Source organism: Choloepus didactylus, chromosome 9 (assembly GCF_015220235.1).
Source record: "Choloepus didactylus isolate mChoDid1 chromosome 9, mChoDid1.pri, whole genome shotgun sequence".
Lineage (NCBI taxonomy): Eukaryota > Metazoa > Chordata > Mammalia > Pilosa > Megalonychidae > Choloepus > Choloepus didactylus.
The window spans coordinates 87,911,157-87,936,006 of record NC_051315.1 but is presented as its reverse complement, the minus strand read 5'-3'; the positions used below and the strand labels follow the sequence as shown (position 1 = coordinate 87,936,006).

Here is a 24,850-nt window from a genome sequence, read left to right as displayed (position 1 = left end):
GTACACCATTTTACTTTCCCACCAACACTGAATGAGTGTACCTGTTTCTCCAGTCTCGCCAGCAGTTGTAGTTTTATGTTGTTTTTAAGTTATATTCACACACCATACAGCTACTAATAGATCTTGAAGGTACTTCCCTACATTTTCTTCTAGGAGCTTTATGGTCCTGGCTTGTATATTTAGGTCTTCGATCCATTTTGAGTTAATTTTTGTACATAGTGTGAGATAGGGGTCCTTTTTCATTCTTTTAGATATGGATATCCAGTTCTGCTCTGTTCCAGTTGGGTGGACTTGGCAGCCTTGTCAAAAATCAATTGACCACAGGTGTGAGAGTTTATTTCTGAACTCTCAATTTGATTCCATTGGTCAATATGTCCTTCTTTTTACCAGTACAATGCTGATTTTATCACTGTAGCTTTATACTATGCTTTAAAGTCAGAAGCGAGAGTCATCCAACTTCATTTTTCTTTTTCAAGATAGTTTTGGATGTTTGTGGCCCCTTACCCTTCCAGACAAATTTGGTAATTGGCTTTTCAAATTCCGTGAAGTAAGCTGCTGGAATTTTTATTGGGATTGGGTTGAATTTGTAAATAACTTTGGGCAGAATCAACAACAATACTTAGTCTTCCAATACATGAACACAGTATGACCTTCCATTTATTTAGGTCTTCCTTGATTTCTTTCGGCAATTTTTTTGTGTACAGGTCTTTGACCTTCTTGGTTAAGCTTATTTCTAAGTATGTGATTCTTTTAGTTGTTATTGGAAATGGATTTTTTCTCCTGATTTCCTCCTCAGATTGCTCATTATCAGTGTATAGAAACACTACTGATTTTTGCATGTTAATCTTACATTAATCGATTTTCTTGTGTTGAACCACTCTTCGAATCTTGGGATAAAATCCACTTGACCATGGTGTAAAATTCTTTTTATGTGCCATTGAATTCAATTTGCAAGTTTTTTGTTCAGGATTTTTGCATCTCTATTCATTAAATAAATTGATCTGTAATTTTCCTTTCTTGTAGTATCCATATCTGGTTTTGGTGTTAGGGTGATGTTGGCTTCATAAAATGAGTTAGGTCAGCATTCCATCCTCTTCAATTTTCTGGAAGAGTTTGAGCAGGATTGGCATTAGTCTTCTTGGAATGACTGGCAGAATTTGCCCGTGAAGCCATCTGGTCCTGGAGTTTTCTTTGTTAGGAGGTTTTTAATGACAGTTTCAATCCATTTGTGAGCAGTTTGTTAAGATTTTTTTTTTTTTAAACCAGTGTACATTGTTTGTCTTTCTAGAAAATTATCTATTTCATCTAAGTTGTCTAGTTTGTTGGCATACACTTGTTCATAGTATCCTCTTATGATCTTTTTATCCCCCTGTGGTGTCAGTGGTAATGTCCGCCATCATTTCTGATTTTATTTTCATTTTCTTTTTTCTTTGTCAGTGTAGTTAAGGGCTAGTCAATTTTGTTGCTCTTTTCAAAGAACCAATTTGTTGTTTTATTATTTTCTCTATTTCTTTGTTGTTGTTCTCAATTTCATTTATTTCTGCTCTTTTTCTTTACTTCTGCTTGATTTGGAGTTAGATTGCTGTTCTTTTTCTGGTGCCTTTAGGTGTATAGTTAGGTCTTTGCTTTTCGTTCTTTTTTCCTTTATAATGTATGTATTTAGGGCAATATATTTCTCTCTCAGCACTGCCTTCACTGCATCCCATAAGTTTTCTTTGATATGTTGTGCTCCTGTTTTCTTTCATTTTGATCTATTTTCTGATTTCTCTTGCAATTTCTTCTTTGACCCACTGATAACAGTGTGTTGTTTAACCTACATAAATTTGTGCATTTTCCAGTTCTCTGCCTGTTGACTTCCAGCTTCATTTTATTATTATCAGAGAAAGTGCTTTGTATAATGTGATCTTTTAAGATTTATTAAGATCTGTTTTGTGGCCCAACATGTGTTCTACCCTGGAGAGTGATCCACAAGTATTTCAAAAGAATGTATACCCTGCTGTCTTGGGGTACACTGTTTTATTTATATATATATACATATATAAATATGCCTAGTTCATTTATCAAATTATTCAAGTTCTATATTATTTCCCTATTGATCTCTGTCTGTCTAGATGGTCTATCTATTGATGTGAGTGATGTAATGAAGTCTCCAACTATTATTGCAGATACTTTTATTTCCCTCTTCAGTTTATTTCTGTTAATGTTTGCCTCATGTATTTGGGGGCACCCTGGTTAGGTGCATAAATATTTATGATTGTCATTTCTTCTTGATGGATTGCCCTTTTATTAATTTATAATGTCCTTCTTTGTTTCTCATAACAGCTTTGCATTTCAAGTCTATTTTTTCTGATATTAATATAGCCACTTCAGCTTTTTTTTGGGGGGGGGTATTGTTTGCATGGAATATCCTTTTCCAGTCTTTCACTTTTCAACCTATTTGTATTCTTGGGCCTGAAGTGAGTCTTTTGTAGAAATCATATAGATGGCACACACACACACACACACACACACACACACACACACACACACATATATGTATTAATCCATTCTGCCAATCTGTGTCTTTTGATTGGAAAGTTTAATCCATTAAGATTCAGTGTTATTACTGAAAAGGCAGTATTTCCTTCAACCATGTTATCCTTTCATTTCTATAGGTCATATTTTTGTCTCTATTTTTACCCTTTTAGTTACCCTTACTGATAATCTTCATTTCTACAGTCTCCTCCAAGTCTGTCTCCTGTCCTTTCCTTTCAGCTTGCAGGACTCCCTTTAATATTTCTTGTAGGGCAGATCTCTTGTTAATGAACTCTCCTTAGCTCCTGTTTTTTGTTTGTTTGTTTGTTTGTTTTTGTTTTTCCTGTTATTTGTGAATGACAGCTTTGTCAGAGAATTCTTGGCTGGCAATTTTTCTCTTTATCCTGAATATATCATATGACTGCCTTTTGGCCTCCATGGTTTCTGATGAGAAATCGGTGCTTAGTCTTATGTGGCTTCCCTTGTATGTGGTATTATGGAGTAGGTCTATTTGAATTTATTTGGTTTGGGGTACTGTATACTTCATGGACCTGGATACCAATGCCTTTCATAAGAGTTGGGAAGTTCTTGACCATTATTTTCTCAAATATTCCTTCTGCCCCCTTCTCTTTCTTTTCTCCTTCTGGGACACCCATGATGTGAATGTTCATACACTTCATATTGTCAACCAGTTCCCAGAGACTCTGTTCAATTTTTTCCCATTCTTTCTCTTTTCTTTTGTCTGTGCAAATATGGGTGCTCTGTCTTCTAGACTGCTGATCCGTTCTTCTGCATGTTCAAATCTGCTGTTGTGTGCTGTTTTAAATGTATTTTAAATTTCATCCCCACAAGATGTTATTTTTCTTTGCATGCTATCAAATTATTCTTTATGCTCACCCAGTGTCTTCTTAATAGCCTTTATCTCTTTAACTTTTTGATTTGCTCCTTTGGGGCCTCTCTTTCTGACTTTTTGATATGGCTTACTATTTTTTGCTGAAATCTGGGTATCAGATTATCTTGGTAAGTTTACTCTGAAGTTTGGATTCTCTCTTGTCAAAGTCTTTTGTTGTTGGTTGGATTTGTATTAATGCTCTATCTTCACACTTGGTTTGTCAGTATTACTCAGCCAGAGCTGGGCCAAAGAACCACAAAGGGGGCACACACCAGCTCCACATGGCTCCAGGGAGGTCAGGTAAAGATACCTACAAGCCTTTAATTTTGGTCCCCATGATTGTACCTTCCTGGCCTGGCCAGCATATGTCCCTCTTTGCCCAAAAACCTTTTAGATGTGCCAGTTCAATGTATTATGTCCCCCCAAAATGCCATTATCTTTGCAATATTGTGTGGGCAGACATATTAGTGTTGGTTAGACTTTGGAATTCTTTGGGTGTTTCCATGGAGATGTGATTCAATCAACTGTGGACAAGACCTTTGGTTGGATAATTTCCATGAAGATGTTGCCCCACCCATTCAGGGTGGGTCTGAATTAAATTACTGAAGCACTATACAAGCTCAGACAGAAGGAGCAAGCTTGCTACAGCCAAGAGGGACACTTTGAAGAATGCACTGTAACTGAGAGAGGAGCTTAAGCTTACATTTTGGAGACGGCCTTTGAAAGCAGACTTTTGCTCTGGAGAAGCTAAGAGAGGACAAATGCCCCAAAAGCAACTGAGAGTGACATTTTGAAGAGGAGCTGTGGCCTAGAGAGGAACGTCCTGGGAAAAGCCATTTTGAAACCAGAACTTGGAGCAGATACCAGCCAGTGCCTTCCCAGCTAACAGGGGTTTTCCAGATGCCATTGGCCATCCTTCAGTGACGGTACTCTATTGATGCATTACCTTGGACACTTTATGGCCTTAAGACTGTAACTGTTTAACCAAATAAATCCCCTTTTATAAAAGCCAATCCATTTCTGGTGTTTTGCATTCCAGCAGCATTAACAAACTAGAACAGATGTCTTTCCACTTTCTTCGCCTACCAGTGGATGGTGCTCTTCAGCAACCTGTTCCCCATAGCCCTTAGGTGGTGGGCTCTTCTTAGCTCCCTGTGGATCAGACCTTGGCATAGCCAAACAGGTTGGGGTGGGTTTAAACCACCGGTGGTCCCAGTGGTGAAAATTCTCTGGCCAAAGCTGTCACAGTGCTAACTTATGTCCTGCTCTGTTTTGGGGAGAGTGGATCTCTGCTGCCCTTTCAGTCTGAATCTTCCTGCCCTTCACAGGCTGGTGGACCAATTTCTTTCTGCCCCAAGAGTGGGGGATGGACACCAGGAGCCAGGGCTGAAGGGGGTTACATTCTCTCACCACAGCTTCCCCATCTCTTTGTCCTGCACTTTACTGGGTGTTGTAGAGCACTTCCTCCAGTTTCTGCCTGACCCTAGTTGTTTTTCTGGGAGAGAAATGAGCCTAGCCTCTCCCTAATCAGTCATCTTGGATCTCCTCTAACTCCTAAAGTTTTAACTTATAATTATATTGTGTCTTTGTCAGCATTCTTAACTTGGGTTCCTTGGTCAGGATCCAGTTAGGCTTCTGAGGATGCCTGAATTCCCTGAATTGATAAGCAAAATGTATTTGTATGGAGGAGTCCATAGCTTTTGACTCTTAAAGAAACAGATGCTCAAGAAAGATTAGAAACAAATGGATTTAAACAATTGCTAGGTTTTTTCCAGCTCTCATTGAGTTGATAAAGTCTTAATTTGTGCTTACCTCATGAATTATTAGTATTTTTCAAAGGGGAGGAGGTGCTTATCCTGCCACTGAAATTTTGTTCCTTTTACCACTTTGTCCTCCTATCTCTTGCTCTGTTTTGGATTATGTTTATTTCCCTTATGTGTTTCTAAAAGTGCCTCCACTAATAGATTCAGCCTGTCCACTTAACAGTGTTGGCTTCTGTAGATGGGACCTGTAGGTAGTAACTACAACTACTGCCCCCACCAAAAAGGGAAACATATTAATAAAATTTGTATATCATCTCTGAAAAGTTATTGACACTGGTCCCAAATACATATGGTGAAGCATAAAGGGATGGAAGATCCTGAAATCATTGGAGATTAACTGTGGTTTGTTATTTAGTCCATTCCCACATGCTTCTCTACTACCTACCCCATTCTGAAAACTGGACAAAATAAAATACACGGAGATAGATAAAAGGAACAAAGCCATTTTTGCACAGTACCATATTTTGATTTTCTTAATATAACTTTCTAAATTTTCTGTAAATTTATTATGCTTATTATAGCAAAGTGATTAAGAATATGGATTCTGTGGTCAGCCTAATGCTTCCTGGATCCAAATCCCAGCTGCTAAAAAGATGTGGGATCTTGGGTATGGTACACCTTCTTCTTATGCCTGTTTCTTTATCTGTAAAATGGGAATAGTAACAGTATCTACTATCCTTGAGTCAAGGTAATATGGAAATAACACATAAAGGAAATGATGCACATGATATGCTTGGCATAGTAACTGACCAGCATGTGAACATAATAACTGTTAGTTGCTATCAAAAGTTAGTCGTAAGAATTCTAATTCTAATTTCTTCTTCTCAGGCATCTACTTTTCCCTCCAACCCATACATATTACTTCAACTTCAACTCCAGTTTTCTTCTAAGGAAAATACTAAACTGTCCACCATCAGCTCCCTTGACAGTACTCTGAATAGTCAGCCAATTTCTTCCCTTTGGCCTCAGAGGAAGGAATGCCCAGCCTCATTTCAGTAACCCCTCCACTATGCTCTTTTCTCTAGTTCAGTTGGTTTCCTTCCCATACTATTTTATCAAGGCCCAGTACCTCCCATCCTAAAAACAAGACAGCAACAGAATAAATTTTCTTCACATTATGCCCTTGAGCTGCTATCACATCTTTACCTTTACCACTGTCTTCTTTGCCTATTTTTCCTCATCAATCACCTACTCTTTGTAAACATCTATATCCACGGAAATTGGTTATCTGGAAGATTATCAGCAGACGCCAACTGCAAAATCCAGTGGCTTTTTTCTGGTTTCATTCTCTGACTTTTCAGCATCATTTTTACCTTTGTTGACACAACATCCTCCAGATTCCATCTCTGCCTCCCTAAAATGCTCATCTTCTGATTCCTTCTCTAGCTTCTGTTCCTTCCCCTGAATTGTAGCAGATCCCCAAAGTTCTGACCTTGGTTCTCTATACTTCCGTGGCAGTCTACCTAATCCACTTCAAGGCTTTAACTCTCATCTTACAGAGATGAATTCCAAGTCCTATCCTCTTTTCAGATCTAGTTGTACATTTCTAACAATTTATTAAATAATTCCACCTTGAACTCAACATGTCTGAAATATAACCTCCAAATCTTGTTCTTTCTTTCTGGGTGTATGTACTTCATGATAAGTACAATTTTGTATATAATTTCAGGTGGGGACACAGGAGGTTTCACCTCATCCCTTTCCCACAAATAACCACCCCACCAAATATTTGGCAGTAGTGGGAAGGACTTCATTTGGTGGTCTCTTAAAGAATTTTCTGGATTTTCAAGGTTTGAAAGAATTTTCTGGATTTTCAAGGTTTGGAAAAACTAACCATCTAAATTGTAACTACCTAAATTATATTGAAGGGTTTTTAAATGACTTGTTTTATATACTACTATATAAACACAATCTTGTTTCAACTAATATCGAATAGTCTTAAGCAACATTTCATTAGTATATAATATTTGCACAGATCACATATATGAAAATTATCCTCTTTGCTTTAGTTTACACCGTTCTCCAATACTAACATGTTTACTAACTGAAAAGAATTAAGATTTATGCCCACAATGCATTTCCCTTGGGCATAAATTTCCAAGTAATGTTATTAACGTTATTAACTCCATATTTAAATCATATTTACCTAACTACAGTTCAAGACAAAACTTTAGTGGCTTTACCTAAACCTGATGGATTTACTCAAATCTCATGGCAAAACTGAAAACAATTAATGGTTTCACATCTCCTTAGATAGTCATCCCACTCCTGGAAATGAGGAAATAAAGTTCCTTGCATTCCTTATCCAAATCATGCTTTTCAAGAATACATAAGCTGCTAATAGAAAAGCCTTGGTAGAATATGAGTGTCCCTTCCAATCAATCACCATTAAATGTTGGTGAAGAAGCAGCTTGGTGCTGGATGAGGGAAGGGCTGAAAAGGAGAGCCAAGTGAACAAACTCCAGCAAGCTAGTATCTCTTAGCTGTTTGTTCCTTAACATGGCTCTCCTGGGAGTACTAGCTCAAAGTAGAAGAAGAGTTTAACTGGTTTATATGAATGAGTCAAACTTACTCTCCCTTATTTCACTGTGATTATACTGCCCTTACTTGAAGGTTTCCAAATTCTGTTGCTCAAGTTCTCTGCTTTCTAGTTTCTCTTGAGTGTGATCAAGCTTTGTTTGTAGATGATTATTTGTCTGAAGAGCTTGCTCCAGGCTCAAAGCCAGTTTCCTGTTGTCTTCTCTAGCTACCTCTAGAGCTTTTTGTAGAAGCTCCATCTGAAAGAGAGAAGAATATTTTTAATTTCCTTATAACAGAAGCAAGAAGTCTATTAACACTGTATGTTTGTTCCTTACACTGTATCATCAAGTACCACCAAAACAACAGTTAGTTGGAACCAGAACCCAAGATTGCAGATCCCTGGAGAACTTATTAGACATTGCTTAGGTGATTCTTTGAAGGCACTGGGAAGCATAGAGAATTTTGGAAAATACGGCCAGTTGAATTTAACCTAATTTTTAAAATATTAGACTAGTTAAAATTCCCCTCCTGGTCCTATGACTTTCTGGTCCTACTTCCCAGAGAGATAACAACTGACAACATTCCTTGTATATCTTCCATATACAATGTCAATTATCTGAAATATCCATGTAAATTTGATTCATGTGATTTTCATGTATATGCATCCATCCACAAGCAAACACATGTATGTGTGTGTGTGTGTCAGTTGTGGGATTATTCTAGCTACTTTTGAGTTTACAATTTATTTTCTAAGCCCTTTAACTTCTGCAATCACTTATGTATTAATATATGGAAAAAATATGGACCATATAAAACAAAGAAATTTAAGCATAATTGTTGCTCTGGTTTGCCAATTAAGTGACACACATAATAGACACAGGCCTGTTTCCCAATTGTAAATATGTCACTATCCAAAACTCAGACTTGAATGAAAGGAAACTTTACCTGATTGTTTCACATCATTTTTCCAAAACAAGAATATAAACCAATATCCCAAATCTCAACATTATCATCTATAAAAACCTGGCCTCTACCTCACTGTTGTGCTGGGCATCCACAACAAGCATTTTGGCCTGCCACTGGTCCACTTCTGCTTCTAGCTTCTGTACCCTCTGTTGATTTAGAGACCTAAAAATGAAAAGTACAAAAAGAATGACTATAGAAAAGAACTGCCTAGGAATGATACTGCTTGGGAGTTACAGGACACTCTTCTGAGAAGCTCAAATATCAAGTATCTGAGGGTTGGTAGATATAATTACTAGACTCAGCTTCAAACTTACCCTCCATAATTAGGAAACTGAGGCTCCCAGGGATTAAATAACTTCCCCCAACTATCAATCAATTTGGCTTGATACATTAGGTTCTCAAAATATACTGCTGACTAACCAATAGACTGGTACTTTTATACTAAAAATATATCACTAGTTTAAAACAAGTCACCTCCTCATGGACTGGCTTGCTTTTGAGATTTTTGCTTCTGAATACAACAGCTATACAGGATTTTATTGTGGATGGTAAGAAATATTTTTAATACTATCCCTTTAATTTTTAAAAAAATTAATGGTAATACACATTTAAAATGTAAAAAAAATAAAGATAAGGACAATGAAGAAAATAAAACTCGTTTTCAACACAGAAGCAATATGTACCACAAATATTGCAATATATTTTTAAAGGCCCTCTGACCATTAGTTCTTTAACCTAAAAGGGAAATGTTTATGTAATTTTGAAACTTATTCAGAGGACTTAACTTGTAAAACTTGGCTAAAAATAGCCCTCAGGATGATTCACCTAAAATAATTCTTAATCTTGAAATAGGATACAATAAATGTATAATTCAAATTAAAGTAGCCATCTAACTTCAATTATTTTGACAATTACTAAGCTATAGACAGAACGACAGAATTAGATTTAAGTGGTGTGGAAAATAGCAAGGGTAAAACATCAGTAAATCAGATTAATTTCCTTCACATCACTACATAATACGGGAAGTCTGAATTTCTGAAAAATCAAGTTCACTTCTAGTTGGTTTTCCTAATTTAATTTTTAAACACCAGTTACTAGTCTTTCACAAAGGAAGCTACATAAAGTGACTTCATTTCCTGAATGTACGCTGTTCCTTAGTACAATCCAGCAATAGCAAGGACAGAAAAATAATCTCAGGTACCTTTCTTTTTTGAGGCCTGCAATCTCTGAATCCCTCCGCCCAAGCTCTATTTGTACTTTTTCCAGAGCACCTTGCATCTTACTGTGAGAAGCCAGCACATTCTCCAACATGATTGTAACTTTGCAGTTGTCTTCCTTAGCCTCTGCCAATTGTCGCTGAAAGTTTCCCACCTAATAGAAAATGAAACAAAATAAAGATATTTGATCCCTTCTGATCACTCTCATTCTGCTTCTGAGTCCTATCACTCCTGCAGTGCTTCCCAGCCCTTGTCATGACATGGTACATATATTAACTGGAAATACTGGGATCTGTTCTGGCCCTGCTCAGCAGTCTTATGATGGTGGGATGGGGAGGTGGAATGGGAAATGCACATATCTGAAATACATCAAAATAATCTGAGGATAAAAAGACAAGAGAAAGCAGAAGCTGCTGAAAAATGACGTAATGTACAGTCCTCTTCAGAAAGGCAAAATTTAGCATCTGCTGTTAAGAAATTTGGGATGTGACCTGTGTTCCCACTGAGCACACCCACTGTTAAGTAGAAAGCATTTAGTGATTTATTTAAAAATGAAATCAAATAATGTTATATCATGTTAATAAAGCATAAGTAGGCAGGTTATTATTACCAAGGCCAAATGTGTTTCAGCAGAAAAAATTTAGGACTTTTCCTATGATTGTTTTAGGACAGGAACTTAAAAACATTGGGAGTGAAACATTGTATTTTTAAGGAAAATATTTTAATGCTGCTCTGAAGTTATTTTTTCTATGGAAAAAAATTCCTCCCTCATTTTTTATTAATAGTAATAAGAAATGATAAAGAATATGACTCAGTGAAAGTTTTCATGAGGGCCCCCTCTCAGTAACAGACTTTCAGAAAGGGCTGATGCCTTGCCTTCTTGTTTTCCCTGTCCTCCAAAATCTCAAGATCTCCTTTCAATTTCTGACTCTCTTTCAGGGCTGCATCACGACACCTCACTGCTCGGGAGAGTTCCTCTTCATTCTTTTCAAGGATGGATTTCACCTTAGCAGAAAAAATAGAATTGCTAAATAACTTTTCTAAAATGCAATAATTCAGCAGTTAGAATAAGACAGTAATTTAGAAACCAAGTTTAAAATGTTTAAATATGTTTACCACTATAAATAAAAATTAGCTTTATTAACTGCCTTTCCTTTTTTTTTTTTTTCTACATTTTTTATTGTGAGATATAATTTATATGCAGAACAGTGATAACTTTCAAAGTATGATTTAACGAGTAGTTAGCAAATTTCAAAGAATGTTACGGGTTACAGTTTCACAGTTTCAGTTATTTCCTTATTGTAAAATATAACATATATATGGAATGGTGTTAGCTTTCAAAGTGTAACCAAATGCGTAACTATACAGCAGATCTCAAAGAATGTTATGAGTTATGGTTCCACCTTTTCAGTTATTTCCTTCTAGCTATTCTAATACCCTAGCATCTAAAAAAAAGTATTAATATAAAGATTCAGTATTCGTAATCCTTTGTTAAATCTTATCTCATCTGCTGCTACCCGTTCCTCTTGTTTAATCACTTTCTCTCTCTTCCTGGGTGTCTAGGCAGTGACCACCCTCACTTGTTCATATTGAAAAGGGGTATCGACATTATGGGGAAGAGGGCTGCATCTGGTTGTTCTGGAAGAGGCTGTTGCCTCTGGGTTTTGGGACTTATCTGGTATAGGAATACTCTGGAGGACTTAAGTTTCTGAAAGATGAACTCAGTAAGTGTAACTTTTATAGAGTCTCAGATAGGGACCTAGGTATTTTTGGACTACTGTTGGTTACAGCTTGGCATACTATGGCCATTTGGTATATCTAGGTGGAACTTGCATAAGAGTAACTTCCGGGATAGCCTCTCTACTCTATTTGAAATCTCTGAGCCACTGTAACCTTAATTTGTTCCCTTTCTTTTTCCCCTTTTGGTCAAGAAAGCATTTTCAATCCCTTGATGCCAGGGCCAGGCTCATTTCTGGGAGTCATGTCCCACATACTGCCTTTCCTTTTAAAGGAAAAAACCCCACAAAACAAAAAGATCTGTGTGAGTAATCATGGGCAAACCTAATACAGTGATCAATCTTCATGAAAGACTAGCATAGGGACAGGCAAAATAAGTCTACATATAAAACTGAGATGTAACATGGTGAAGACATAATCATGGAACTAGTTTCCTTTCGAAAATATAACTTAAATGCATGATGAGTTAATAAAACAAACACAAAAAGGAGTAAGTACTAAATAGTGTCAAGAAAGCAGTGTTAGAGCAGGATGAACCCTAAGTTGAAGTACTGAAACTTTATATTCCCACCCTGTCAGGTCACAGCATGTGTATTAACTGGACACACTGGGAGCAACAACTTCTTGGGTCCAGAGGTGGTCTCAGGCTTTAAGTAAATCCACACAATCATTTCAAATGATCATCATATTTTAAATATTACTCTTTAAAAACTTTTTATTTTGAAATAGAGACTCTCAGAATGTTGCAAAAATAGTACAGAGTCCCATGTACCTTTCATCGTCTAATGGTGACATCTTATACAGCTGTAGCAGAATATCAAAACCAGGAAATCGACATTCATACATTACTGTTAGCCAGATTATCTAGACTACAGAACTTAGTCAGTTTCTGCCAATTTTTTTAAACCTGCATTTGTGTGTGCATAGTTCTAGAAAATCTGAGTCCATGTATATATTTATGTGACCATCAAGATACAAAATTGTTTCATCACCATAAAAGAATTCCCTTGTCCTACCTCTTTGTATTCACAAACCCCCACCCCCTGCAACGACTAATCTGTTCTCTGTCTCTATAGTTCTGCCATTTTGGGAATGTTATTTTAAACATTTAAAAATAACTTTTGGAATAGATAAAACATTCATATTCTTTTTAAAATAGCTTTATGAGGTATAGTCGACATACAGTAAGCTGCATGCATTTAAAATATTCAACTGGATAACTTATTCACATGTATACACCCTTGAAACCACAATCTAGATAGCGAACACCTTTCTGTCTCTCACCCCACCTCCACCCAAGGCAACCACTGATCTGTCATCAGTCACCACAGTTTTTATTTTCTAGAATTTTAAGTACATGGTATCACTTGTATCCTTTTTTGAATACTTCCTCTCACTTAGTATCATTATTTTGAGATTTATCCATGTTGTTACATGTATTGATAGTTAACTCCTTTCTATTGCTGAGTAGTATTCTATTGTATGGATATACCACAATATACTTATCCATTCACCTGTCAATGGACACTTGAGTTATTTTCAGTTTTGGACTATTACAAATAAACTGCTGTGAACATATGTGTATAAGTCTTTGTGCAAACATATGCTTTCATTTATCTTGTGTAAATACTAAGGAGTAGAATGGATGGGTCATATGGTAGTAGTATGTTTTATTTTTAAAGAAACTACAAAACTGTTTTCCAAAGTGGTTGTACCATTTTATATATAGCAGTGTATGAGGCTTCCAGTTTCTCCACATCCTTGCTAACAATTGGTATGATCAGTTTTTACATTTTAGGCATTCTAATAGGTGTGTGGTACTATCTCCTCATGGTTTTACTTTGCATTTCCCTAATGACTGATGTTTAACATCTTTTCAAGTGCTTATTTACCATCCATATATCTTCTTTGGTGAAGTATCTGTTCAAATAGTGTGCCCTTTCTGATTACTGGGTAGACTTGCTATTAGCAAGTTTTGAGAGTTTTTTATACATTCTGGAGACAAGGCCTTCATCAGATATGTGATTTGCAAGTATTTTCTCCCCATCTCTAGCTTGTCCTTTTACTTTTTAAAAAATGTCTCTGAAAAGGAGAAGTTGTTAATTTTCACAAAGTCCAGGTTATGGATATCTGTTTGTTCCAGCACAATTTGTTGAAAATACCATCCTTTCTCTGCTTTTCACTTTTGTTGAAAATGAATTGTTTACAGAATTAAAATACAAAATACTTAAGGTATAAAGGGTGAAGTGAAAAATCTCCCAGCCACCCAGTTTTCTTACTCAAAAATAATGTTGCCAGTTTCTTGTGCTTCATTTTGGAGATATTCTATGCATATACAAATGAATACATATGTATATATTCTTTATACCCCCTCCTTTTGCACACAAATAGTAAAATATATTCTCTTCTGAATATTGATTTTTTAATCTAATGATACATGTATCTTGGAGGAGTAGTTCAAATTATAGATGCACCATGATTTATTTAGCCAGATTCTTATTGAATTGAGATTTTGCTGCTAAGTCATTTTCTGTTAACAAACAATATTGCACCAGTAACCTTGTATCATGGCATGTGTACAAGTTAGCATATCTGTAAGTAAAAGTCCTAGAAGTACAGTTATGGGGTCAAAGCTATGATAAATGTTGCCAAATTGCCCTCCACTAAAAAATTTTGCATTCCCAAGACCAACAATGGAGAATGTCTTTTCCCCACCTTTCTCAAAATTGTTTTGCTTCCTTAAATCTTTTAACCTTTAACATTTGAAATACTTAAACATTTTTTGTAAAGATGCAGAATGAATACAAAGGATGTCAACTTATAGATTCTTATGACCTACTGGATTTTGTTCTATAAAACTATAAAAGAAATAATATAGTTTTCTAAATTTTACCAGTATTCGTAAGATAAATATAAATATGAAAATGCCATTAACAAAAATGTTTATAGAAAAGGTCTAGAAAGTAGCCACCCTAAAAGACAAGCTACAGAACTTCCTATTTTCAAATATCAAGCAAAAATGGATGCCCTAATAAGTTTTCTTTGGAAAATATTTTCCAGTGTTCAAGTTCTTGGGGCTTCTATTAATGTATTTCTATTTTAAAATCAGGCTTCACTCATATATTTTAGCTCAAGTATTAATAATCAGGTAGAAATTTTGAATATTTAAAAAATGAAAATTAGATTTTAAAATCTAAGTGGTTACTGTTAAGCTAAATCTGATATTTTTATGTTCAAAACAAAAATTATGTGATAACCAGAATGATGTTTGTTGTCAGTTTTTCCTATTTGTGAAGAACCTAATTTCCTTGTTACTCTACTTCCAATCACTGTTTTTCTTAACTTTTAGTACTTTTCTTCATTCTTGTATAAATCTGAAATTTCCTTAAGATTCAATTTATGTTCTTCACTTACCAAATCCCGCTTAGGAAAATTAGGTGAGTCATCACTTGTTAATGGTCTTGAGGCGAGAATATCTATTTTACATTCCAGTCTTCCCTCCATGTTTTTAATAGCATTTAAAAGAGTCTTCAGAGAGATTCTGGAGTCTCCAGTATCCTGAGAAGATTTCACAGAAGGCAGGGTAGGCGCAAAGCTCACCCGGCGTGTAGAGTTTGGAATAACACTGGGCAAACCAAGTGATGAAGTTCTTTCCTTTGCATTATTTACATGGGGCCTGGAGCTTTCAGGGAATTTTGAAGATGCAGGCCTCTCTGGAGATTTCCTTTTTCTTGGAGGCATCACGAATTAAAAACAGTGAAATCAACTAAACCTAGTTATTTTTCAAGGAAGCCCACTTAATCAGGGGAAACGACACAGAAAATGTTCTGAATGAAGAAGCAATGGAAATTATATTTCAAAATGTGTTCCTTTGCTTTCAGAATGAAGAAATAACACCGCACTGTAAAGCATAGCCCTACAGAAGAAACAGACTGTAAACTCCCTAGTAGGAGAACGTATCTAATGGGACCTCTTTTACCAACTTTGTGATCTCATCACTCATCAGCATAGTCAGATGGTTAGAACCCTTAGTATTCCATTTAAAGAAACATTCTAGTTCCTTGGTTACCAGGGGTGTATGTACACAAACGTTTACAGACAGATAAGTAATGCAGGTATATACTAAGAGTTAAAGTTTTTTTTTTGTTTAAGTACTCAATCCAATTATATACATTGTAAATCTGTAATTATTGAAATGTTTTACTGTTTTTGTAACATATTATCAGTTATTTTCTTCACTGTTTTATATATCTTTGCTTGTTTGTTTGAATTTTGTCTATTCATTGCTAAAATATGTGACCTACAAAAGGATATCAACCTCAATAGCCACCATGCTGACAAGGAAGCAACTTAACTACTAATACCTCTTTCAGTTGAGCTTCTGTCTGTTGCAGGTGTACTTTGTTGGCACTGAGTTCTGATTTTGCCTATAATTCAAAAAACAAAAATATCTGTTCCTCATATCTGCTAAAAATTTTAAGGCTCAATTAAAAACTCCTTCCTCTATGAAATTAATGATGCTTTCTTTGAAGGCTCATAATTCATTTTTTTTCTGAAAGGCATAACCTACTCTATAAAGTTTCTTGAGTACATTCCTAACCCTCCAATTAAAACATAAGCAAGTTGAATGTCCTGCTTCAAGCATCTTTATGCATTCTTCTATGGTTTATCAGAATCTTGTAAATAGTAAATGTTTAAAATGTTGAGTCAAGAGGGAGAATAGTCAACTTTTTGGGATTGAATCTTAAGGGAGCAGGGGAGAAAGGAGTCAAATAATTTTTTAAACACTAAGCAGGAAAAGATAGTATAGTAGGAAGCTCCAGGAAACAATCCCTCCACGAAAACAACTACTGAACTGGCAGGGGCTGTCTGAATCTATTATTTTGAAACTCTAGAGTCTAGCAGAACGCTGAGCAGTATCCAGGGAAGAGCGGGAGGAAGAGGCTGGTAAATTGTGGTAAATGCCAGTGAATTGTACTCTCCCTGCAGAAGCTACCATTCCCCATCCCCTAGCCTTGCAGGATATAGGATATAAAGATCTAGTTCCCCAAGATCCAGAGATGTGTAGTCTGATGGTCACTGCTTTTGATCAGCTACTTCAGATTGCTGGGGGCCTGGTTCTGAGAGCAGTCACCATTCCAACCTGCCCTCAGGCAAAAACAGCAGAGCAGTCATAAAGATAGTATCCTAATTCAAAACTACAGAAAACAGTTAAAGGTTAGCATTAACTGGATAAGTGCTGAATCAAGAAAATGCAGCTTCGAAAAGCCATAGGAGTATGATGGCATCAACATGGCAACATAAGACATCCCCAGAAAAAACCTCCAAAGAAATTCAGCAAAAAAAAAAGGGGAGAGAACTTAAGATGGCAGCTAGGTGAGACAGGGAAAAAAGACACCTCCATGAAAAATACTAGATAAAAACCAAAAAGTGACCCAGAATACCAGTTTCAGTGATGCACCAGCCAGACAAGGTCTGTTAAAACCACAGAGACCATGCGTTTGGTGAAACCAGGAGTCTGCATACTGAAACAAGTGAGTGAGTCAGCTGAAAGTCCCTTGGCTGCACTGCGGTGTGGGGAAACGATGGGTTGGCATTTGGAGATGGACTAGTTCTTTAAAAAAAAAAAAAAAAAAAAAAAGCCCAGGAGCAGCTGCAGATACGACATGGAGAGCTGCACAGTGAAGCATGGTGGGAGGAGGCTGGGCTAACGCCTCGGTGTCTGGCATGGAGGATACCCCTTCCCACACCCACTACTGGTTGTCTCGGGGCCAGGAGAGCAAAGGGGAGCCAAAAGGAGAAAAAACTGCACAACTTGCAGCCGTCTCCCCAGCGGGCGTGGGACACTCCTGCCTGGGGCCAGGCCCACAGCCCAGAGCTGAGCCAGGAAACCCAGTGTCACGGGGAGTCCTTCCCGCAGCACTGTGCACACGTCACAATATCAGCCGTGGACAGTGGCCTTTAATACACCCACGGCTGACTGTCCCGGAGCTGGGAGGGCGGAGCTGTATGAAAAGGGGGAAGTTAACGCATCCCATTCAACCATCTTTGAAGCAGGCTGGGAGCGCCCCTGCATGGCCTGGCAGCCCAGGGCTTCCCTGGAGACAGGTGCACACTTGTGACATGGTGCAGCCCTCCCTCAGCAGAGGTCCTGGAAGAGCACAGCAGGGAAGGGGGAACCCACTCAGAAATCCCAGGAAACCTATGCCAATACCAAGGACTTGAGGGTCAGTGAAAGAGAACAGCCTTAAATCTCCAGGAACACCTGGGAGGTTTGATTATTAAAGCTGCCCTTCCTCCCTAACTGCTCAGACACACGCCCCTCATTCAGGGCGGACAGCACATCCAAATTAAGTGCACCAATTGGACCTCACAACAGTCAGATCTCCACACACCACAAAGACAAAGTCGGGGAGAACTGACTTGAGGGGAATAGGTGACTCATGGATGCCATCTGCTGCCTAGTTAAAGTTTAGAGATTGGTATTTTTTTATATCCAGAAAGAACCATATCAAGTAAAGCAGATGCCTAGAGGCCCAAAACAACAGAAAATCTTAAAGCATATGATAAAACCAGATGATACAGAGAACCCAAACCCAAACACCCAAATCAAAAGATCAGAAGACACACAGTACTTGGCACAATTAATCAAAGAACTACAGACAGGCAACAAGAGCATGGCACAGGATATAAAGGACATGAAGAAGAGCATGGCACAGGATACAAAGGACATAAAGAAGACCCTAGAAGAGCATAAAGAAGAAATTACAAGAGTAAATAAAAAAATAGAAGACCTTATAGAAATTAAAGAAACTGTAGGCCAAATTAAAAAGACTCTGGATACTCATAATACAAGATTAGAGGAAGCTGAACAACAGCCCAGCCTCCTCGAGGACCACAGAACAGAAAATGAAAGAACAAAAGAAAGAATGGAGGAAAAATCGAAAAAATCGAAATGGATCTCAGGGATATGGTAGATAAAATAAAATGTCCAAATTTAAGACTCATTGGTGTCCCAGAAGGGGAAGAGAAGGGTAAAGGTCTAGAAAGAGTATTCAAGAAACTGTTGGGGAAAACTTCTCAAACCTTCTACACAATATAAATATACAAAGCATAAATGCCCAGCAAAGTCCAAATAGAATAAATCCAAATAAACCCACTCCAAGACATATTCTGATCATACTGTCAAATACTGAAGAGAAAGAGCAAGTTTTGAAAGCAGCAAGAGAAAAGCAATTCACCACATACAAAGGAAACTATAAGACTAAGTAGTGACTACTCAGCGGCCACCATGGAAGCAAAAAGGCAGTGGCATGACATATTTAAAATTCTGAGAGAGAAAAATTTCCAACCAAGAATACTTTATCCAGCAAAACTCTCCTTCAAATTTGAGGGAGAGCTTACATTTTTCACAAACAAACAAATGCTGAGAGATTTTGCTAATAAAAGACCTGTCCTACTTCAGATACTAAAGGGAGCTGTACCGACAGAGAAACAAAGAAAGGAGAGAGAGATATAGAGAATTTTAACAGACTTGTATAGAATATTACATCCCAGGTCACCGGGACACACATTCTTCTCTAGTGATCACGGATCTTTCTCCAGAATGGACCATGTGCTGGGACGTAAAAGAAGCCTCAATAAATTAAAAAAAAAAAAAAAAAAAGAATTTGTTCAAAGCACATTCTCTGACCACAATGGAATACAAATAGAAGTCAATAACCATCAGAGACTTGGAGAATTCACAAATACCTGGAGGGTAAAAATGAGTGGGAGATGAAAACATTCATGGATAATCAAAAGCTGAGGACTTATCACCAGTAGAACAGTCCTATAAGAAATGATAAAGGGAGTTGAGCAGGCTGAAAGGAAGGGGACACTAAACAATTGACTGACACTACATGAAGAAATAAAGATTCCCAGTAAAAGATCACATGGTAAATATAAATACCAATACTACTGTATTTTTGATTTGTAACTCCCACCATTTACTTCCTACAGGATCTAAAATACATAAATGGTAATGATAAATCAGTGGTTTTGGACTCAATGTAAAATATGTAATTTTTGACAAGAACTACATAAAGGTGGGGGAATGATGGAGTATAGGAACATAGTTTATGTGTCATGTTGAAGTTAAGCTGGTATCAAAGAAAAACAAGATTGTTATAGATTTAAGATGTTAAATTTAAGCCCCATGGTAAACACAAAGAAAGTATCAGAGAATATGACCATAGAGATGAAAAGTAGAGTATGAATTACAAGAAGTGGGGGAAGGGGCAATGGGGAGTTAAGAAATGAGTGTAGGGTTTCTGTTTGGGTTGAAGGGAAACTTCTAGTAATGGATGGTGGGAAGGTGATAGCATTGCAACATTCTAAATGTGATTAATCCCACTAATGGAATGCTGGGGGGGTGTAATGGGAAGATTTAGGCTGTATATATGTTCCCACAATTGAAAAAAAAAGACAGTCTAAATAGATGACAATTAAATGCCAAGGATGATCCTGGATGGGATCTGAGGATGAAGGAGAGGAGGCTCAAAGGGACACAGACGGGACATAAGAAAAAAAAAAAAAAGGAAATATAGAATGTAAGCTTTGTATCAATGTTGAATTTCTTGAACTTCTTAGCTGTGCTTAATGGGATTCCATAAAAGAATGTTCTCGTCCATGGGAAAGGTATACATCAATTATACTGTTTGTTCAAAGATATGTGCAGCTTGCTCTCATATGTTCAGAGGACAGAGCAATAGATGATGGATGACAGATGAGGGAGGGAGGGAGGAAGGGAAAGAGGGAGGGAAAGAAAGAAATGGTGGTGTGACAGGATGTTAAAGGTGGTGGATCGGGATATCGGGGGAGGGGGGTCGGGGTATGATGGAGTTCTATGTATTGTGTACTGTTTTTCCAACTGCTCCTGTAAGTTTGAATTTATTTCAAAATAAAATTTATTAAATTAAAAAAAAAGGGGGGGGAATCTCACTTGCTTAGAACTCTGGAGGAAGGTAGAGACTGGAGAAGGATTCCACAAATGCTGAATCAAAGAAAGAGAAAAATATCAGGAAAGTTCCATCCTAACCAGGTGGTCCTCTTCCCTCCCCCTTGGTCCCAAGCAGCTTGGGAAGTGTTCAGAGGCAGCAGCCTGGATCCCCCGCACAGGGAACACAGACTATAAAGATACTCACACGTATCCAGACACAGGGACTGAAGTCCACAGAGACCCAGGGGAGAATCCAAGCTGTTGAGGGGTGCTGAAGACAAAAGGGCCCCAAGGAGGAACTTTCAAAATGGAGGATTAGGGATGGAGCGGCAGAACCTAATTCTCTCCCCAAAGCAGCAGGTAGATAGGCAGAAAACATCTGAATTGTTTGGGGATCTGGGGACCGGGTGAGGTCAGTACAATGCCCAGGGAAGTGTAGGATGAAGAGACTGAAAAACTGTGGTCAGAGACTATGAGTAATTCCATCCTCAGCGTCTGGTGCCTATCCTCCACCCTTTAGGGAAGCAGCAGCAGGAAGCCTGATCCTTGCCTGGGAATAGGCTGTGGAGTGGGATGACTGTGGAAGTCCTCCACCCCAAGTACAAGGACACAGGCTAACACACAGCCAGGTATTGGCCATGAAGTAAGAACACAGGATCCCCACAGTTTCAGCTCCTCATGGTTAGACACCAACAGGTGCCATTGTTTGAACTGCTTTAGAGGTGAATTTGCAAAAGATAATAAAACCCTCCCTTCATAGGGCTGAGGGGAATAGGTACCCAAAGACTGCCATCTTCCAGTCAGGATGGGAAGTGCAGGTAAAAAAGAGCTTTTTGGAGTCTTTCCAGACCTCCCTCCCATTGGCTCTGAGCCACGCCTCCTGCATGGGTACCTGGTCCTGTTTTGAGCTGGGAAATATTGCCTATCCAAATGTCAAAGAAGAGCCTTGTACACACCCAATTAACAACAAAATCGTGGACGAGAGAGAGAAACTAACATTCAGAATATACCCATGAAGATAATCAGATGACCAGATACCAGCAAAAAATCACAAGTCACACTAAAAAACTCAAGAAGATATGGACCAAACAAAAGAACAAATTAAAAAGTTGGAAGATACAGAATTTGGAAAAACTAATCAAAGATGTTCAAACAAATCTCTTAAATTCAACAGGATGGCTAAAGAGATAAGGGATATTAAGAAGACACTGGGTGAGCATAAAAAAGAATCTGAAAGAATACATAGCAGAATAACAGATCTTATGGAAATGAAAGACACTATAGATGAAACTAAAAATACACTAGAAGCTACAACAGATTTTAATGGGCAGCAGAAAGCATCAGTGAGCTAGAAGACAGATGAACAAAATTCAAACAGACAAAAGAACAAATGGAGAAAAAGATGGAAAAATTTGAGCAGGGTCTCAGGGAATTGATTGACAACACAAAGCGCACAAACATATGCATCATGGGTGTCCCTGAAGGACAAGGGAAAAGGGCCATGAAGAATATTCAAATAATGGCTGAAAATCTCCCAACCCTTACAAGAAGCCCAATGTACTCCAACCAGAATCGATCCAAACAGACCCACTCCAAGATACATAGTAATCAGACTTTCAACTGCCAAAGAGAAAGAGAGAATTCTGGAAGCAAAAAGAGAAAAGTAATTCACAATACCACAAGGGAAGCCATGTATGACTAAGTGCTGATTTCTCATCAGAAATCATGGAGGCTAGAGGTAATGGTACAATATATTTAAGAGAAAAATTGCCAGCCAAGAATTCTCCATCCAGCAGAGCGTCCTTCAAAAATGCAGAAGAGTTTAAAATATTCACAGATAAAGAGACACTGAGAGTTCATTAACAAGAGACTACCCTAACAAGAAATACTAAAGGGAGTTCTGCCAGCTGAAAAGAAAAGACAGGAGAGAGGGGCTTGGAGGAGAATGCAGAAATGAAGATTATCAGAAAGGGAATCTAAAAGGATAAAGAGAGAAAAAATAGATATGACAAACAAAACAGAAAGGATAAAATGGTTGAAGCATGAACTGATTTTACAGTAATAACACTGAATGTTAATGGATAAACTCCCCAATCAAAAGACAAAGATTGGCAGAATGGATAAAAAAAAATATGATCCATCTATACGCTGCTTACAAGAGACTCATTCTGGAACCAAAGATACAAATAGGTTGAAAGAGAAAACGATATTCCATGCAAGCAGTAACCAGAAAAGTGCTGAGGTAGCTATACCAATATTGGACAAAACAGACTTTAAATGCAGAACAGTTAAGAGACCAAGAAGGACATTATATATTAATAAAGGGGCAATTCACCAAAAAGAAACAACAATAATAAATATTTATGTTCCTCATCAAGGTGCCCGAAAATACATGACGCAAACAGTGGCAAAACTGAAGGGAGACCAATAGATGTCTCTACAATAATAGTGGGAGACTTCAACACACCAATCTCTTCAATAGATAGAACATTTAGACAGAGGATCAGTAAGAATACAGAGGACTAATTAATATGATAAATGAACTACACCTAACAGACATACATAGAACACTGTACCACCAAACAGCAGGATATAAATTTTCTTAACTATTCATAGACCAAATGCTGGGGCAAAAAACATGTCAATAAATTTTAAAAAATGAAATTATACAAAGTACTTTCTCTGATTATAAAGGAATGAAGATAGAAATCAATAATAATCAGAGACTGGAAAATTCACAAATATATGGAGGATAAACAACACACTTTTAAACAGTGAGTGGGTCAAAGAAGAAATTGCAAGAGAAATCATTAAATATCTCAAGACAAATGAAAACAAAAACACACCATATCAAAACTTATGGGATGCAGTGAAGGCAGTGATGAAAGTGAAATTTATAGCCCTAAACGCCTACATTAAAAAGGAAGAAAGAGCTAAAATTAAAGACCTAACTGAACCCCTGGAGAAACTAGAGAAAGAACAGCAAGCTAATACCAAAGCAAGTAGAAGGAAAGAAAGTTTAGAGCAGAAATGAATGAAATGGAGAAATAAAAAATAATAGACTCAGCAAAATGAAAAGTTCTTTCTTTGAGAAAAATCAATAAAATTGACAAATCCGTAGCTAGACTGACAAAGACAAAAAGAGAAAAGATGCAAATAAATAAAATCAGAAATGACAGGGAGGTTAGTACAATGGACCTCATAGAAATAAAAGGGATCATAAGAGGATACTATGAACAACTGTACACCTAAAAACTAGACAACTTACATTAAATGGACAACTGCCTAGAAAAACACAAAAAACCTACACTGATTCCAGAAGAAACTGAAGACCTCAACAAACCAATCTTAAGAGAATGAATCAGTCATCAAAAACCTCCCTACAATTGAGAACATCTTCTTGACCAAAAGGTGGATGCGAAATGAAACTCAATAAAGCTTCAGTGGCTGAGGGAATGGAGTTGAGAGGTCACTCTGGTGGACATTCTTGCACACTATATAGATAATACATTTTAGGTTTTAATATATTGGAATAGCTAGAAGTAAATACCTGAAACTACCAAACTCCAACCCAGTAGCCTTGACTCTTGAAGACAGTGGTATAACAATGTAGCTTACAAGGAGTGACAGTGTGATTGTGAAAACCCTGTGGATCGCACTCCCTTTATCCAGTGTATGGATGGATGAGTAGAAAAATGGGGACAAAACCTAAATGAAAAATAGGGTGGGATGGAAGGGGTGATCTAGGTGTTCTTTTTTTATTCTTATTTTTTATTCTGATTCTTACTCTTTCTGGTGTAAGGAAAATGTTCAAAAATAGACTGGGGTGATGAATGCACAACTATAAGATGGTACTGTGAACAGTCGATTGTACACCATGGATGACTGTATGGTATGTGAATATTTCTCAATAAAACCAAATTTTTTTTTTTTTAAAAAAAAACCTCCCTACAAAGAAAAGCCCAGAACAGATGGCTTCACAGAAGAATTTTACCAATCATTCCAAGAAGAATTAATACCAATCCTGATCAAACTCTTTGAAAAAAACTGAAGAGGGAACACTACCTAACTCATTCTATGAAGCCAACATCACTCTAATACCAGAGCTGGATAAAGATATTACAAGAAAAGCAAGCTACAGACCAATCTCTCTAATGAATTAAAGGCAGAAATCTTCAACAAAATGCTTGAAAATCAAACC

At 37.3% G+C, this 24,850-nt stretch overlaps 1 protein-coding gene across 7 annotated transcripts in view; it reads right to left on the bottom strand.

Annotated features, from left to right (window-relative positions):
• CCDC150 (coiled-coil domain containing 150) overlaps positions 1-24,850 on the bottom strand; it is a 214,888-nt gene that overhangs the window by 60,534 nt on the left and 129,504 nt on the right. For 5 of the 7 annotated variants that reach the window (XM_037849432.1, XM_037849433.1, XM_037849437.1 and 2 more), the window contains 5 exons: positions 16,034-16,096; positions 10,809-10,937; positions 9,917-10,086; positions 8,784-8,877; positions 7,837-8,006 (listed from right to left, as the gene is read on the bottom strand). In XM_037849432.1, the coding sequence (XP_037705360.1) occupies positions 7,837-8,006; positions 8,784-8,877; positions 9,917-10,086; positions 10,809-10,937; positions 16,034-16,096 (626 nt within the window). Of the gene's footprint in view, positions 1-7,836; positions 8,007-8,783; positions 8,878-9,916; positions 10,087-10,808; positions 10,938-15,083; positions 15,409-16,033; positions 16,097-24,850 lie in introns of those variants that run through there. The other 2 variants (XM_037849438.1, XM_037849434.1) reach the window with 2 other exon arrangements.